Source organism: Aphelocoma coerulescens (genome assembly GCF_041296385.1).
Source record: "Aphelocoma coerulescens isolate FSJ_1873_10779 chromosome Z unlocalized genomic scaffold, UR_Acoe_1.0 ChrZ, whole genome shotgun sequence".
Taxonomy (NCBI): Eukaryota; Metazoa; Chordata; class Aves; order Passeriformes; family Corvidae; genus Aphelocoma; species Aphelocoma coerulescens.
The window spans coordinates 8,181,167-8,198,474 of record NW_027184085.1 but is presented as its reverse complement, the minus strand read 5'-3'; the positions used below and the strand labels follow the sequence as shown (position 1 = coordinate 8,198,474).

Genomic DNA, 17,308 nt, shown 5'->3' with positions numbered 1-17,308 from the left:
AGCAGTAGTTCTTCCGGGCAGTGCCCCGATCACCCTATGGCGGCGGCCGGCTTTTAGAGGACCACGATTCCCGGCATGCCTCGCACCCCTCCGTGTGCCTCCGGCGCAGGCAGCCAATGGGCGGTGAGCGCCCGGGGGGCGGCTGGGGTATGCAGGGAGTGGCGGCTGTTTCAAGATGGCGGCGGCGGCCGCCGGTGCCGATGGAGGCGTTCGCTGGGGCCGGGGCTGTATCCTTGCCTGGGACTCGGTGTGAGGGGACAGCGGCGGGAACGGCCGCCAGGGATCTGCGGGGCGGCCTGTCGGGAGGTTTGGCGTGGATTCGATGCGGGGCTGTAGGTCGGGTGGGGTTCTGTGGCCGTGGCACAGGGCTATGTGGGGGCTCCGCTGGCGAGGGTGGGGGACTTGGCCTGGGGAGAGGAGTTGGGTATGTGCCTGTGTGTAGGGGGTACGAGGGGTTTCAAAGCAAAAGTGATCTGGGAGAGAAGGGAGGGTCTAAGTCCTCTTTACTGTGAGACAGCTCGGAAATCCCGGGGCAAGTAAATATATAGAAAAGGGGGAAACTGCATTCAGCTTACGGGAACTTGTAAGGGAACCAGTAGAGAGAATGAGGTTGTGCAGCCTGGAGAAAAGCAGGCTCAGGGGTGACCCTATCGCACTCTACAACTACCTGACAGGAGGTTGGTTGTAGCCGGGTGGGGATTGGGCTCTTCTCCGGAGTGACAGGATAAGAGGACGCAGTTCTAAGCTTCTCCAGGAGAAGTTCAGATTGGACATTAGGAGGAATTTCTTCACACAAAATGTGATTGGGATTTGGAATGGACTGCCCGGGGTGGTGATGGAGTCACTGTCCCTGGCGGTGTTTAGGGAAAGACTGGACCTGGCATTCAGTGTTTGGCACGGTGGTGTTCAGTCATAGGTTGGACTCGATCATCTCAGAGGTCTTTTCCAACCTCATTGATTCTGTGATTCTCTGAAAATGAGGCTAGAGGCTGAGCAGGGAAGAGATGTGTCTTTTGTGACTGGCACGTAAGCTTGACTACAAGCACAACATTTTGGGTGAACCTGTGTGGAACTTGCAGGGCTCTGTCTTTGAGGGATGAGGGTGAGGCTCGGGTGGCCTAATCTGCAGAGGACCTGCAGGCTCCCATTGTGGGAGACTACCTGCGGCTGGACACGTAAATGGAGTGGGTGGTGGCTGTGGTGTTGGGAGCTCAGCCTGTACAAACCTGGTTAGAGTGAGATGAGCTTGTGTGGCTCAAGAGCTGGTGTTGGTATGTGGGCTTGTGTGGCTGAGTTGGAAGCTTGGTGACTTGAAGTCATCGGGGTAGAACTGTCTGGCCTGGTGGAAATACAGGCGCTGACAGTTTAGCTCCAGCTGTGAGGGGTTTGAGGTGTTGGCTGTTAGTCAGACTGAGAGCGGGATCTCAGTATCACCTGGAAGTGATTGGGAAGAAGAGTATGTGTATGTGCTCCTTTATTTATATTTGACTGCACACCCACTGGGACAATGTGCAAGTGAAATGGACCAACCATCCCATGGCCTGTTTAGGGAGCACATCATTGTGATTTCCCATCTGTGTAAAGTAAAAAAGATGGTCTGCAACTTTTTCCGTGCTGCGAATGGAATGAAGGTGCGTGGCCACATATCAGATTTGTTGTCACTACTCTTCTCAGTTGGGGAAGTGTTGATGCATTTATATTGACAGTTGACGTTTTTATCAGTTAACTACTGGGTAACAGGTTGTTTCCCATGACTTAAGTATGGTTTATTGAGGCCAGCAGTAGCCTCATGTATCATGATATTCCAAGGAATGAAGTTCTTCCTGATGACCATTTCTATTCCACATGTTTTGGTGAATAGGCAGTGTTGCCTCTGACCTTGGAAAAGTTTAAATTCTTAGAAAAGCACATGGAACAATTTAAAAATAATGGTAATATATGCTTTCAGAAAAAGAGGAGTGGGTGGGGAATTTGGCAGATTGGTATAAAAGGTTTGGAAAACTGAAGTTTTCTCCATAATTGTTGAATAGACTCAGCTCAGCAAAGCAGGTTGTGTAGGTGAGCTCTACCCAGGTGTTGAGTTTCTCCAGTGCCTCTCTCTGCTGTTGCACTGAACTTTAGCTGCGGTGGTACAAGGTTTATAACACTACGCTTGCCTTACTGGCAATCGAGAGACATGTGGCAGTGGACTAATGTTAAAAGGTTGATGCTGGTGCTGTTCCCAGTCTGTTACTCCGAGGCAAAGACATTGGACCTGCTTATGAATCAGCCTCTGAGTCACTGTGATTTTCAGGCCAGCTGATTGATGTAACCTGCTCTAACTTTGAGGTATTCTAATACACTGGGCTGAAAAGCTTCACCAGGAGAGTGGTCCTGGTAGCTGGGGGGAGTAACAGCAACAGCCTTGACTAATCTTTGCATCCTGCTACTAGGAATCTATCCACAACAGCTGGCAATACCAGAGGCACACTCTAAAAGCAGAATGTTGTTTAGGCAAATCTTTTTATTTCCTACAGCCATGTGTTGACATGCAGATTAACCATATGTCAGTTAGTAGGAACTGCCTGTGCTGAAGTTTGTTGTTTCCTGAAGCAGTGTGAGCTGAACATACACTTCTCAGTACCCTGCAGTTTGCTGTTGTGGTTGTGCTGACACAGCTGGGCTGTGATCCAGACTCGGACTTTTGATCCACCTTGGTGCTTTTGAAAAGAGAGTACGCACAGTCCCTTCCTCATAGAGTTTGTTCAGCTTCCTTGCCTGGTTCGTGCTATGCCCCCACAGTGTGTTTTGGCAGCTGGAGATTGCAGTCTGCAGCTCACAAGTGAGAACAGAAATGCTCTCAGTGTTTGTAGAGAGAGCTGGCTTTGACAGCAGTACTCACTGAATGTGTTTTTAAACTGATGTGAGGCTGGTGAGTGATAATTGTTTACAAGTGATAAAGTGCATTGACAAGTTCATAAGTGAGCCTGTGATCAAGCCCTTCCAGTGTGACAAGTACCAGTTGTGTGATGGACTGTGGGCGTTGACTGAAGTTGGTGTCCACAGGAGGAAGCTCCTAGAGTTTTCCCAATTTTCTCCACTGTGTGGTAATTTGCTAAATTAAATTTTTGAGATGGTGTTATCAGAATCAAATTGTAGTTAAGGCAAGAGTTTGTATAGGGTTATTGAAATATTTTCCCAATTTTACTTTATTGTATGAATGCAGATGCAAAACCTTAAATGCATTTATCTGTTAACAGTACAGAAATTAGATAATTGAATTAATTGGCCAACCATAGAAGGTTGAGGAAAGTAAAGGGGTATAAACAAAAAATAGTGGAGGAGAATTTTGTGTCCTGTGCTTTTGTTTTCCACTTTAGTATTGCCCTGGTTTCAGCTGGAATAGAGTTAATTTTCTTCCTTGTACTTGGTATGCTGTGTTTTGAATTTATCATGAAGATAATGCTGATAACACGCTGATGTTTTGGATATTGCTCAGCAGTGCTTACCCAAAACCATGGACTTGGGTGACCCATGCTCTGCCAGCAAACAGATACAAAAGAAGCTGGGAGGGATCATGTCCAGGAGAGCTGACCCAAACTGGCCAAAAGGAGATTCCGTAGCAGAACATCATGTCCAGTCAACTGGGGATTGTTGGCTGGGAGCTCCCAGTTCCTGCTGGGGGAAGGGCTGGGCATTGGTCAATGAGCAGCTCTACTGTGCGTCACCTGTTTCTTTTGGGTTTTAAGCCTCTCTCCCTCTTCCCTTTACGTTATTTTGTTTCAGTTGTTAAACTTTTCTTATCTCTACCCAGGAGGTTTACTGTTTCTCTCTGGGGGCAGGGAGTTGACAGGGAGTGGCTGTGTGGTACGGAGTTGCTGGCTGGGGTTAAGGTGCAAGAAGTATGTTAGTTATTTATGTGGGAATAAATCTTTACGTTCAGCTAAATGAAACTGCTTCTTTAAGGAAGACAATATGGTTTACACCCTTCCCTGAATTCTATTGAGTCCTATTTTTAGTGGCTTCTAAGAGGCAGGGATTCAAGTTCAGTTACTTCTAACATAGCACAAGATAATATGGTGCCCTGTTGCCTCTAATTTTTAAGTGTTTTCTGCAATCAGGTAATTTAATAGTTAAACCTCTGGGATATTTGAACGTTCTTGAAACTTCTTAAAGAAAATCAGTCCTCAGGCTTTTATGTATTACTCATCATGTGATGATCAGATGGGAATAACCAACTTCCTTTGAAATATTTTGCATTTATCTGCATTTATGTTTCTTAGAATGTATCACCTAAAATGTATCTCATTGCAATATCAATAAACACTGTTTCAGAATTTGCCTGCCCTACACATCAAGATGTTCCCTATATACTGATAAACTGTTTAAATTTAAATAAATATTATTAGTTCATTATCTTAATTGCTCTTGTAATTGCTCTTGTAACTGGGGCTCGTCCCTGGGATCTGTTGCAAAGGTGACCTCTAAGATAATCTTTACAGGCTGAAGGTTAATGCACAGTGAAGAAGGAGTAAGGCCTTTTGTTTTACCAATCTCTGGTGATGTTTTTTTTTCTAACCAAGTTTTCCTTGCTTTTCTTGCTCCCAAAGTGTTGACAGTTTGTTTTCTTATCAACAGCTGTGTAAACTTAAGAGACTAAATACTTCTTTTTACAGTTTAAAGAGCCAAGCTTGCTCTCTTTTTATTTCCTTTGACAAAGCCACATGCAGCTTCTGATGAAGAAGATCCACTGGTATCTGTTTCAGGTATGACCTTCTAATAGACATAAAAAAAGGTTTCTTCCTGTGGAAGATAAAATTTGCCATGTCTTTTCAGGTATGTGGTTTGTGTATGTAAGTGTGTGTAAGGTAGAGAGTCACCATAAGTTGTAATGGGACATATATGATGGAGAGGATTTATGCTCTGCTACTTAGATAAGCATACTGTATAAGATGAATAGTTCCAGGGGAGTTGTTTCTGTTGCAGGTACAGCATGACTTTATCCAACTTATAAGGCAAGCTGAATTTTTAATGTGGTCTCCAAGGAATGTTGAAGCATTAGAGGTGTTCAGGTCTCTTGTAAATTTTGAAGGTATCAATTGAAATAAAGATTCATTGTGTACAGATAAAGCAATTTTTTTTTTATTAGTTCTTTTGACCTTGATTTACTGAGTGCATGCTTGTGTATATTGCTGGGGAAAAGATGAGAGTTCTTAGTTCCCCTTCAGAATTCTCTTAATTGTTTTCAAATGCAGCTCTTCAAGTGACACCAGGTCCTGAAAAGATATCTGGGGATGGTTAACTCTAGACTGAAGTTGTGTGTGTGTCATTCAGTAGTTGTAAGTTTTGAGGAATTGTACTGTCTGGGTTTGAGGTGGCGTGGATACCCTTCGAAAGTACTGGCCAAACATCTCTGTTGAGCTACAAAACACATGCAGAGATTTTTAAGCCAGGAGATGTTGGATTGTTTTTCTCTGTTCCCTGGAAAGAAAGCAGTGATCCTAAATGATGGAAATTGATTCACTCTGGGAAGTTGTCTTCCCCTTCTGTGGAAGAGGATTTCAGGAACATTGTTTTCCCTTGTGTACGAGCATGGAGATGATACAGCTTATAATTTAGTTCTTTTGCTTGAATTGCTGGTACACTTTTGAAATTCATTACCCAAATACATGTAATCTATCTGTCTGCTAGTATGAAGTTAATATTTTTTGTTCAAAACTTTTTGCACTTCTGAACAGACAAAATTCAACCCTTGAGGCAGTACCAAGAAGCTATGGGCTTTAATCTGGCCCAGGAGATTTTAATGTTAGGGTCAGTGTTGGTACTTTGTAATTGCAGCATCAGGATTTTCAGTGCTTTCATGTTCTTACCGTTTGTAGTGGTGATCTAATTCTAATTATGGCAGGAAGTGTTTGACAAATGATCTGTGGAGTGTGCACTGCAGTGTTGCCTCACTCATATGCCTGGTCCTGAAAGGAACAAACAGCCTGAGCATCAGTAGGTTGGCTGTGTAACAGAAAAAATGGTATTTTATTATATGAGTGTTACTTTTAACAGCTTTACTGCTGGTTGGTTCCTTACTGTCTTTGGGTATCAAAGCAGAAGCTCAATTTTATGCTTTTGCATCTTAAATCAAACACAGATTTTTTTTCATTGAAAAAATGAAGTCTGAAGACATAATGTGCATTTCAGAATTTACGAAATGTTCATTGTGGCTGGGTGTGCTTCAGTGCCATGCACCTCTTTTTCTGCTGATGTATTCCTCTTAATGAAATTTTGTATGGAGTGAGAGGCTGGGGGGAACTGCAGACATATTCATGAGGTGCTTATTCTTTTCAAAAAAAAAGAGCTTCTACGGCAAGGATTTCTTTGTGGAAGTCTGGTTATACAAGGCAGAGTAGGGCCCCTTTTCACTTTATAATCTGCATGTTCTGCTTTCTTTCATTTACAGGAGTGTCTACAAAAAGAAATTTAAGAACAAGGTGTTTGCCAAAATATCAAACAGGTCAAACTGAACTGAAGGTGCCTGTAGCTGTTGCTTCTGTTTCCATGGATCCTGATAGAGGTACAGGAGGTCTGACAGGGCAGCAGGTCAGTAAAGGCAAATTTTTCTTACTCTTAAGAGTGCCCATAGTAGGAAAAATGGCTGAAAAATCTTAGATTGATAACTTTTAAACAGTTTTAGAGTACTGTTATTTTTACGGTCTCTTACACTTTTTGCCTGCTCTACATCGCTCTCTAGCAGAAATTATCACCTAAAGAGAACAAAGGCTGAATGTGCTAATTTATGTAAGTGGTGTGTAAGTGGGGCCATGTAAAAGATTATTTATATTTCCATGTGGTGTGTATTTGTGCAGAGACAGTGCATGTAGCCCTGGGTAGTGTCTAATTTTACTAGCTAAACATGCAAGAAGTTATGTTCAGTTTATTCATTTTCAGTGCTCTAGTAATCTCATTTATAAAAAACACGAGTGAAAATTCATTTTAGAGACCTTTTTGCTGAGCCTGCTCATGTTAGAAGGGTAAAAGCACATTTTGTTTTTAATAGTAAGAGTTCAAAATGCATTTTAGTAATAGAAGTAGCTTTGTCAGTTGATGTCAGCTGCTTTGAATTGTCTGGTCTCCTCCTGTGACACTAGGTGATGTTTTTCCTACAGTTTCTTGCATTAGAAATTTCAAAGCAGCGGGGATTCCTTTGGAAGGTTATTCTGTGTTGTGATAGATGCTGTGATGTTCAGAAATCTGTTGAGACATGCCATTTTTCTAACATGGTTTGTGTAGTACAATGACTGTGTAAGTCATTTGAGTACTGTTAAGTCTCTTACCTAGCAGTCATCTTGGGCCAGCCTGTCAATCACTAGCGTTTGTCATCCTCCCACTTGCAGGCAGGATCTAAAACCTTTGAGTACTTCTGCATTGCTGTTTTATTATCATGCAGTTAAATCTTGTTCTTCATCTGAGCTAAGATGTCCTTCTGTGCCGTCTGTGTGCTGAGTAAGTGCTGTGTGCCTCACATGTACATTCAGAACTCTGATGTGAAGGCAGGTTACTCAGTTCTTGTTGCTTTGATCGTGTCATTATCCTTCAAATCCTTCAGCGTGACACATGACTAGTTATTAAACTAGTATTAATTTTTAGTCCTTTTCCTGGACTTGTACAATTTCCCTTTCTCTGTTGATCAGTACTTGCTTTTAGAGGCTGGTATGTACCTCTGCTTTGCAAATGATGCTGTTAAGTGGCATGCAGATAAATTCCACAAATAGCCCCCATTATGCAGAGTCTTTATGTAGAAGCATCTCTTCATAAGTATCTACAAGCCTGCTGCCTCACAGATGCCTTCATATGTCACATTAAAATCTGTTTTGTTGAATGGTGCATTGATTGCATTACTTGTTGTCTAGAGAGTTTTTTTTACTCCTTTTTTGTGAAAGCCATTGTAGAAATGGGTTTTGGTGTACTTTTTTTAAAAATATAATGCCCGATATGTGAAATCTTAATTGGTGACTCGTGCTTTTGTATTATTGACAGCAAAATGCGTTCAAAGCTATGTTTTGGTTTTGTCTTTTTAAACCTTCTGGTTTTTTGCTTACCTTGCTAAGTCCTCCTGGGAGCTTTGTACTCTGAAGATAAGCTTTGAATTACTTGAAACAAACAGAACAAATGTTTTTACTTGTTATTGAAGAAGAACTTCTTTTGCATGGAATTTTCATCAACAACACAACTTACTTTCTGCAAAGCGTTGTGTGCGTGTATAGGGAGAACTGATGACTTTGCTTTGGCACAGATTCAGAATAGTTTGAGTTGGATGGGACCCTAAAGATCATCCAGTCCAACACTCCTGCCATGGGCTGGGACACCTTCCAGTAGTGCAGGCTGCGCATAGTCTCATCCAGCCTGGCCTGGACTAATTCTGAGTAAAATGCTCTAGGCTGGAGTAGGGGAGCTGCTGTGGTCCTTTCTGTGATTCTGTATGATTTTGTCAAGCAGATTGTCACCTTCCAAGATGTGGAGAGTATCTTCTCAATACTGAGTTCCAAAACTGTGTTCTATCCTGAACTGTATAGAAAGGACAGAAATCTGGGAAGAGGAAACAAAAGAGTCTTGGCCTCTACCTCCTTTGTCCTCTTCTTTTGATGGTTGAGCTGTTGCTGTGCATTATTCAACAGCTTCATTTTGATGTGTGTTATGATACAAGTCTGCCTCTGAGAATTTATTGTGTGTACCATCTATGCATAGCTATGGGTGATAGAAAAACTGATTTTCCTCTTCAACCCACAGAGGTTTGTCTGACAGTATGTACATCGTTTTGGGTAGTATGTTTAGACACCTTCTGTTGCCGTCTCCTTCACTTAATGTGATCCAGCTTCATTCTCTTTTTTGAGAACTGTAACTTTCCATTTTTCTTAAAGAAGTTCCATCATCCGTCTGCTAAAAAAAAAAAAGTCACACATTTTTAGCATGGGAAATGAAATTCCTTCAACCATACGTTTAGTTGAATTCAGTCAAATTAGACGCTCTCTCTTCATTTGTAAGTGGCATATGTTTGGGAAGGAAACTGTGAAATCAAATGCCCCTTGAAAAGTACTGAAATTTGCCTTGTGAAATTCCTTTCCCTTCACCCTTGAGGAAAATACACTGAAGAGTGTACTGAAGGGTCAGGCGAGTATGACATGAGTCTGTATGAAAACATCACTTCTTTTAGTAGTGGACATTTTTCTTTAATTGTTTTTAAGACACTGTTTAAGAAGCAATTAGCTAAGAAGGAAAGGGGTCACTTCCTCTCTGGTGTGTGTAGATCAGCTGCTGTTACTGAGAGGAGAGAAGTCCAGTGTTGGCTTTATATTCTTTTGTGCACTACTGTGTGGACTTGGCCAAACTTCAGGGCATCTGGTGGCATTCTTTTATCTGATATTAAGCACTGCATGCACTTGGGGAGGTTTGTAAAAGTATAAACTGAAACTCTTTCAGATTGAGTGGAAATACTGAAACTTGCCAAAATCTTGGACAGAACATCATGGCTCTTACTGGTGCTTTTATCTTGGGGTTCGTATTTCGTGCTTACCACTAGCACTGAAGAACTGAACACCCGATCGCAGGAACTGTGGTGAATAAAACCGGTTTGGAACCGTTCCTGCTTGGAAGCAGCCGAAGTATGGAATGCCGGGCAGTAGAGTGTCCTCTGGTGGGCACACTTAGCAAGTGCAGCGGTTCTCTCTGCATTCCCGGGAATGCGTGGAAGATCTGAAGTGCTCAGGCCTGCTACAGCTCTCTTTTGATGAATATTACTTACTAAAGTGGCAAATAAGCCATTAAAACCAAACAGTAGCCACGTGTGAAGGTGTGCGTGCTTTTCTGTGTATTACCAAGATTAAATAAGGGACATGCTGTCTGCTAACAATATTTTGCGGTTTTGTATGCTTTGGCCATAAATGCTAAGGCAGCATGTTCTAGTTTTTTTTACTCCCTGTGTTATGATCCTAATATGATAAAGTTCAGAGTTGGATTTGGATATTGCTGCACTAGATTTCCAAGTCATGAGGATCTACTTCTCTTTATCTAGTATGAATGAAGGAGTGGTGCATGTCTTAAAACTTTACTCAGCATGTTTTAGTATTGAAGCTAGCAGCTTGCATTTGAATTACAAATCTCTTAAAATAATTCTTCACAATTTGGTAATTTGTTTCACTGAAATGTACTTACGTTTTAAAAAATATGAATTTTATTTCCAGTTGGAATTGATCTACTTTCAGCTTCTAATTATTAGGTCTTGAAATGTTTTTAATAGCTTATGAAATATTTGTTTTCTTTTAAACAGTACTTTCTAAAATGTAACTTTAAATTTTCAGGGCACTAATGAAGGGGGAATGAAGAGTGCTTCTTTAAAGGATTTGTGTCCTGAGGACAAGAGACGCATTGCAAACTTAATTAAAGAACTTGCCAGGTAAGAAGAAGCATCACCTGAAAATGCATTAAGTTTAAAGAGAGTAATTTCTCTAATTAACATCAAGCAATGTAGAACTGCATTAAAAACCTGAATATTTGCACAAGGCAATTTTTCTTTCTGGAAGAGGTATGAAGCAGCCTGGTTGGTTTTTCCTTGCTTCCTCAGCCCCTAAATATATATTTAAGACAAAGGCCAAAGTTTTGTGACTAGCAGTAATTCATCTGTAATAACCTAATGATAGGGCTAGGATTATGTTTGTTGTGTGTATCAAGTGCTATAAATAAACACATTCTGCTTTTGGAAATGACAGACTTTGTTGCTATGAAACTTTGTAGTGATTGTTATTTGTCAGGGGTGAGCTTTTAAATGGAAGGCCACATTAAAGGTGCATTGCTGATCTTGTGGCTGAAACATGTTGATAATGATTTGCCTGTGTAATTTTTACTTACCTAGCCAAACTTCTTCTTGCTACCCTTAATTTCTCCAGGTTCTACCTATTCCTTGAAAGGAGAGGCAGAAATAGTGCAAGTTTCTCATCTTTGGCATGTCTTTTTCTAAGTTTCCTTCCAGTGCTAGTTACATTCCCAAAGGTAAAGGGTATGAAAAAGAGGTTGAATTAGAGTGAGGAGATTTTTGTCCTACTCTTTGTCTCTAACACCTCAGAATCTCTGGAAATCCGTTTCTTACAGAGTGGCTGTAAAAATGAGGAGGAGCACATGGGCCTTTGGCAGGCTTTGCCACATCAGTGGGAAAGGTTTTGTGAGATGATCCCAGGTCCTTTGGGCTAAAAGTTAGTGTACATACTTAGACTTCTTAAAGGAAAAATTTTTCTAGAACAAAATGTAGGTTCTCTGGTAATAAGGAAATGATTTCTGACATAGATCCCTTATGTCTGTGCAATAACTGGCAAGCATTACTGTCCTTTTTCATTTTACATAGGAAAATTTGGAAAATTAGGGAAATTAACTTACTTGCTCAAGGTCATGCAATAACTCTCTGGTGCAGCAAGGAATATTTTCTCTCTGATTATCCTTATGCAGCGAACCATTTTACCTGCTAATAATTTGTACTAATATAGGATTTCTTGCCATACAGTATTTTAGTAATTTCTGAAGTTCTTCATGCTTGCAACTCTATTTTATCATGCCTTGTGTTAGAAAATGTATAGTTAAGACTGTCATAAAAAGTAGATTGGTGGGAAGCCTGGTTACAAATTGTCAGATGTTGGAGCTATTCGGACACTGTTGCCACTGTTGATATATAGAGGTATATTCTAATATTAAAAAAAGCCTTTTATTACATTGTTCCTCATAATACACTGCTCCCTAGTGAATAGTAGTACACTAATTCATTCGAGCATGAGATTCTTCTTAAATCTCAGATGCTGTGATTTTTCCCTGAGGACAGTTTGATATTTCTGCCTGACATTTCTTTGAAGAAAAATAGAAGGTGCAGCAACATTAATTTTGAAAAGTAAAATTAGTGGAACACTATTATTTTATACTTAGTTCTCTTTTATTTTTAAACCTAATCATATTTTTATTGGATGTAATTAAAAGTCCTTTGCAGAGTAATAGGGAAGTTGAACTTTAATTCCGCTCACCTCGTCACTTTTTTAAAACTCTCCATAATTTTCATTCTTAGTTGTGCAATGATAGAGAGTTTTTACAAGCAGTAGAACATTCTTTGCTACTTTGGAGAAGAAAAAGGAACAGCAGAATGCTGAAAGTTCTGCAGAAACACTGTCCTGCAGTAAATACTTGGAATAATAAAGGTTTCACTTGGACTATACCTCACTGTTCCTTATTTTGCTACAATTTATGAATGGTAGTTGAGGCTAATTTGTGCACATTTGTTGCAGGATGGTGAAAAGAAATAGATTGGTCAGTAAGTAGTTGTGTGAAGGCTCTTGTAAAGTGGTAAAATTCTGTTTGTGTGGAAAGCTGTTGCAAAATACGATTGATTCCTGGGGCTTGAATTTTAGCCAGGTCTTGCTTGAGCAGTTCAGGGTAGTGGTCTTTCCCCAACTTCTGTGACTGCTGAAGGAGTGAGCTCTCTTGTACTTTTCTTCCTCTTCCTATTTTCTACTTCTCTTCTTCCAACTCTCATTCCCACTGCACTTTTGAACATTGAGGATGTGTGTGCCAGTGCATTTGTTAATTTGCTGAAGTGTCAGACTTTCTCTTGGTATGAGTAAATTCTGATGCTGGCTACATTAATATCATTTTCTCTGAAAAAAAAAATAGTTTCTGGGCTGTAAAGATCTGCTGCTGGGGATTCCAGTGGCTGACATTACCTTAGCTGTTCAGAATTTTATGGAATTGGATTTTGAGATGGGGTCCAAAGAAAGGACTCAGCCGTATCCTTTCCAATCCTCCTTTCTGGGCTAAATAATCGTAGTTTTTGATCTGTGCTGCCACCTGTAAATCTAACCATTATCTTGCCTTTCTTTGAATGTATCCTTTTAAGGTGAAATGAGAATGGGAGACAGGAGCCAAAGTTTAAAACACTCGAATGTTGCAAATTTGAGCTTTTTAATTTATTGTGTCAGCAGAGTCTTTTAAAATTGCTTTTGTAGAGGAATTTCTGAGAAGAATGAGTCATGCCCATGAATACCAAGTGCTTTGTGAGTAAATGGGGGACTCTTGAGTGTGATCAGTCATTATTTTCAAAGACAACCAGCGTGGCACCTTCATGTTTTCAGTAAGGTCCTCCTGGCTTGGTGGTGAAGGTGGCACAGTTAGAGCAAATTTTATCTCTCCCTATGAGCAAAGTCCTTTCAAAAGAGGCAAAGAAGACTTTCTCTGAGCTTTTATTCCTGCAGGCTGCTCCTGAAGCAGTCATCAGCTTATGTAATGAAATGAGCAGTGACATGGTGAAGACACAGAAAGGTTCTTGTGCTCGTAGTCGCTGCCAGTGTCAGGACACATCAGCTTCTTCTGAGAAGGAGCAGTGCAGGGCCCACTGGGACGTAGCCAGTTGACTGTTGAACATTAAGGACTTGCTAGACACCACACTTAAGAATGATTATGAAGTTTTCTAGAGTGAAATACTTCAAGTGATATGCAGATTTTGAGAACTCTCTCTGTCTTGGCGTTTGACTGAATGAAGAGGATCATAACGCCTTAGCAGAGAGAGTGAATGTGTGTGTGCTTGCAAGCATTCACTTCATTCCTAACTGATACATAGCCGTAGTTCTGTGACTTCGGGGCCCCTAGTATGGAAGGTACATCAGAAATACTTCTCCCCCTGATCACAGATGCCTGTACAGCTCACATATGAAATTTGCCTTTTGAGTGAGCAGAGGCATTGACTAAGTGATGTAGAATGGTTCATGAAAGTTTAATTTTTGTTTTTAGTGGCGAAAATTGGTATCGAACTATTTTGCATTCTTTCTTTCTTTGAATAAGATAAACATGGAGAAAGCTGGCTTCCTGTTGTGTTTGCAAACAAATCTTCAAAAGCAATTTAGGTAGAAAGGTATCATAATGCCCTTATGCACCCATGGGAGGGAGTGATTTCCCTTTCCAAATGAGAGACAAGATGGTGTTTGCTATTATATTAGTGTTTTTCTGGTCAAGATCACAGGCATGCCCAGAATGACTTTACTCTAGTAGCTGGCAGCTACTAGAACAGCCTTCAGGCAGCCCTTTATCCCTTTTTGACAAAATGCTTCTCTCCTTGGATTCCTAAACTCTTTGTAGGGTGCTAGCAGTTTGGGATACTAGTCTTTTCTACTGTCTTTGATATGACGTTGAAATTGATAAACTAAAATTGAAATTTTCTAACAAACTGCGAAAATGGCCATCAAAACAGAATGTTAATTTGGTTACAGAACTGGAAACCATTGCAGAGGTTTCAGTAAAGCTATTATAGTGTGTATCTGTATATCTGTTTTTTCTTACAGTTCTTAAGATCTTTGAAGGAAAACTTGCCTGTGGTTTGTATTACAAATCTTGTGTGTTTGACCTCTTGGGTTGCCTTCTCTCCTGAAGATACTTCATATTTAACCAAATTGTTACCTGGCTTTAACATCAAAATATTTTCTCTTTTTTTGCGTGTTACTTTAGAAGCAATTTTGTGCTGCAGTTTTCTTAATTGGTCAGGCAGTGAGTCTGCAAATGAGATATCCCTAAGCTTGTCTGGAAATTACTTTGTGTTGATAGGTAAAGCATGCCCAGGATTATTGTATCACCAATCACACTTACCTTCTGTGCTTAAAAAGTCATTTGTAGCTATAAATTCATGCTGTGAAATCTAGTTTTGTATTTTTCTGGTTGCATATCATAAAATTTATCCATTGTGTAGCAATTTCAATTAGGTTTGGGGCCCACAGCTTTTTTTTGTTATTTTTTTCTAATGTGTACAAATGGCACATGATACTTGAGTAAAATTTATCAAATTTGTGAATGCTGATCCTTGGACAAAAATTCTGTTTCTGTCTCTTTGGAGTGCTTCTTCAGTTGGAATACCTGGTTTCGTTCCATGACATCTGTGTGTTCTGGGCTTTGCATGATGGCCTTATCTTGGCCCTTGCTTGATTTACTTTTCCCCCCCCTCTCCCCCTCCCGGGGTGGGCATGTTCCAGATGCCATTCTTTGCTTGGAATTTAAAACTTGTAGTTTTCAGGAATGGCCACCAAACTATTCTCATCTTTGCTGGCCAGTTGGCAGACTAATACCAGACTGGCGTTTATGAAAAGATTAATGTTCCCAAGGAGTGTAGGACTGATCAGTGAAGTTTTCAGTGTCTATATCTCTAGTTTAGTTTGTCTTCTGTCTTAACTAGCTGAGCCGCAATGTCCTTAATGCACTTCATATTTCTCTTGGTGAAAGCTCATTTTTTAAGATTTTAAAAAATAGAAGACATTGTCTTTAATTTGTTTTCTCAACTCTGCTTTCAGTCAGAAAGGGCTGAGTTCTGTCCCTAGTGTAGTGCTGATCAGAGTATTACCATCAGTCTTTTTGTACATGTCAGTTTTTCATTAAACAAATAAAAGTTGAAGTGCTGTTGACTTGTGCAGTGCTTCAAAAATTCCACCTGGAGAGCATGAGTCCTGCTTACTCAGTGGAATGAGTCAGTGTCATCAGCAAACGCCTTGATCAATTCCTTCTTTACATCAGGCAGAAATGCTAGTATCAGCAGTGGACTTGGGACCATACAATAATAATTGGAACTGGTGAAATAGGAATTAATTTTAACCCTAAGGCTGATGTCCCAGGAGGGCTTTTTGTCAATATATTTGTATGATGAGTTTTTATTTTCCTAAAGAGGTGCCTTTAAAATAAAATATTTATTTAAATGAATCTAGAATTACATAGGCTTTGAACTGTTAGATTTAAAACAAATCTTGAACAAAGATGGTGCATGTCCTGTGGCACAAGGTAGGTGAATGTGAATTGCATGCAAGAAAAAGTTGCAGACACTAAATGGAAGGAATAGTTCCACTGATTCATTGTCTTTGCTCTCAGCTGTCAGTCCTCTGTTTGATCCTGGGAGCAAGAACAATGGAGCTGGACACCAGCATGTTGCTCAGTGGAGCAGTTGTGCCCTTTGTAGTTGTGCCTTCATTCTTTCGCTGCTCTTTTCTGACCCAAGTGGGTGAACAGAGGGTGAAAATACTTTTGAGGAGCATTATATGAGCCTTGCAATGTTTTTGTGCAGCATCAGTGAAGCCCTCCATAGTTCTGCTAAAAATCATATGTTCTTTACTGCCAGAAGGCAAAGAAATAAGTATATAAAAAACCTCTCACTGAGCTATTTATAGGAAGTGACATAAATCCAGCATAATCTGATGACATTCTTGTATTCTTTTTCTCTAACTTCCTTTTGCCACCTCCTGTGAGTAACCGTCTTTTGTATTTCTCGTGCCCTTTATGGGCTGTCTCCTGCTTTGTGATACATAAACACATACTGCCACATTTCTTCTAAGATCACTTACTGTTCTCAGTCATTTACTGCACAAGATATGTGGCACAATATATTCATGTGTCTGGGAGTGTGACAGCTTGCTGTGATCTGTGTTAAATACAAACACAGCACGTGAATGTGGTGCACACTGATACAAGCAACAAATCACAGAATCTAGAGATGAGTAAAGCCTGCTAGGTTTAGTCTGATTTCTCTAGTGTTCTGTCCTTTCATACTCTTTTTTTCTTATACTGTTGTTCAACTTTAGTGCTGTTGGGTGCCAGCATAGCCCAGTGTTTGTTACCCCAAACCTTTTTCTCATGCAGCATCACTCCTTCAAGTTGCTGAGCAAGGTTCCTTCCTTCCATAGCATCTTGGAGATGGTACTTGTTCTCCCTTTCCAGTTCCCTGCCCTGCTTGTTCCCTTACTGTCTTTGATCCGTATGGTCATTGCAGTTTTCACTGTGGTTTTCTAATTGATTTTTTTTTTGTTTTTGCATCCTTCACTGATTATGTGAAGGAAGGTCATACATGCTATAGTCATTTAGGTGGTTGCTCTGGACTCAGAGGAAACAAATGGGCCATGGTAAGATATGAAAGCCTCTGTCTGCAGCCTGTGGCAAATGTACTGTGGCTGTTACTGCAAGGATGTGTAATGGATGTTCCTCAAAAGTTTGTTGCCTGCTTAGCTAAGGAATGCAGAGGTGTTGTTGTGGGTCCAGAGTTGATACATGTGGTTCTCTTTACCACGTTTCTTTAATGCTGCGTGCACAACCTTTTTGACAGCCTGTGAATGGAGGGGAAGGGGCCTAGGGAACAGGTTGAACTCATCACACTTTCCCAGGCCAGGCCCAAGGTTGTAAGTGAGACCCTGCACATTTGACTTTTAGAATGCTTTTACACTATGCATCACAATGCATCTTTTTTTTCCTGTATTTTAGAAACTTTACAATTAATAGTTTGATCCAAGCTTTC

The 17,308-nt window shown here is 40.5% G+C and overlaps 1 protein-coding gene across 2 annotated transcripts in view; it reads left to right on the top strand.

Moving 5' to 3' along the window:
• The first annotated feature begins 137 nt into the window (after positions 1-137).
• KIAA1328 (KIAA1328 ortholog) overlaps positions 138-17,308 on the top strand; it is a 171,789-nt gene continuing 154,618 nt past the window's right edge. Inside the window, exons 1-4 of one of the 2 annotated variants that reach the window (XM_069001894.1) lie at positions 138-227; positions 4,710-4,745; positions 6,431-6,570; positions 10,326-10,420. In XM_069001894.1, the coding sequence (XP_068857995.1) occupies positions 176-227; positions 4,710-4,745; positions 6,431-6,570; positions 10,326-10,420 (323 nt within the window). In that variant the 5' untranslated portion in view covers positions 138-175. Of the gene's footprint in view, positions 228-4,709; positions 4,816-6,430; positions 6,571-10,325; positions 10,421-17,308 lie in introns of both variants that reach the window. The other variant, XM_069001893.1, reaches the window with a different exon arrangement.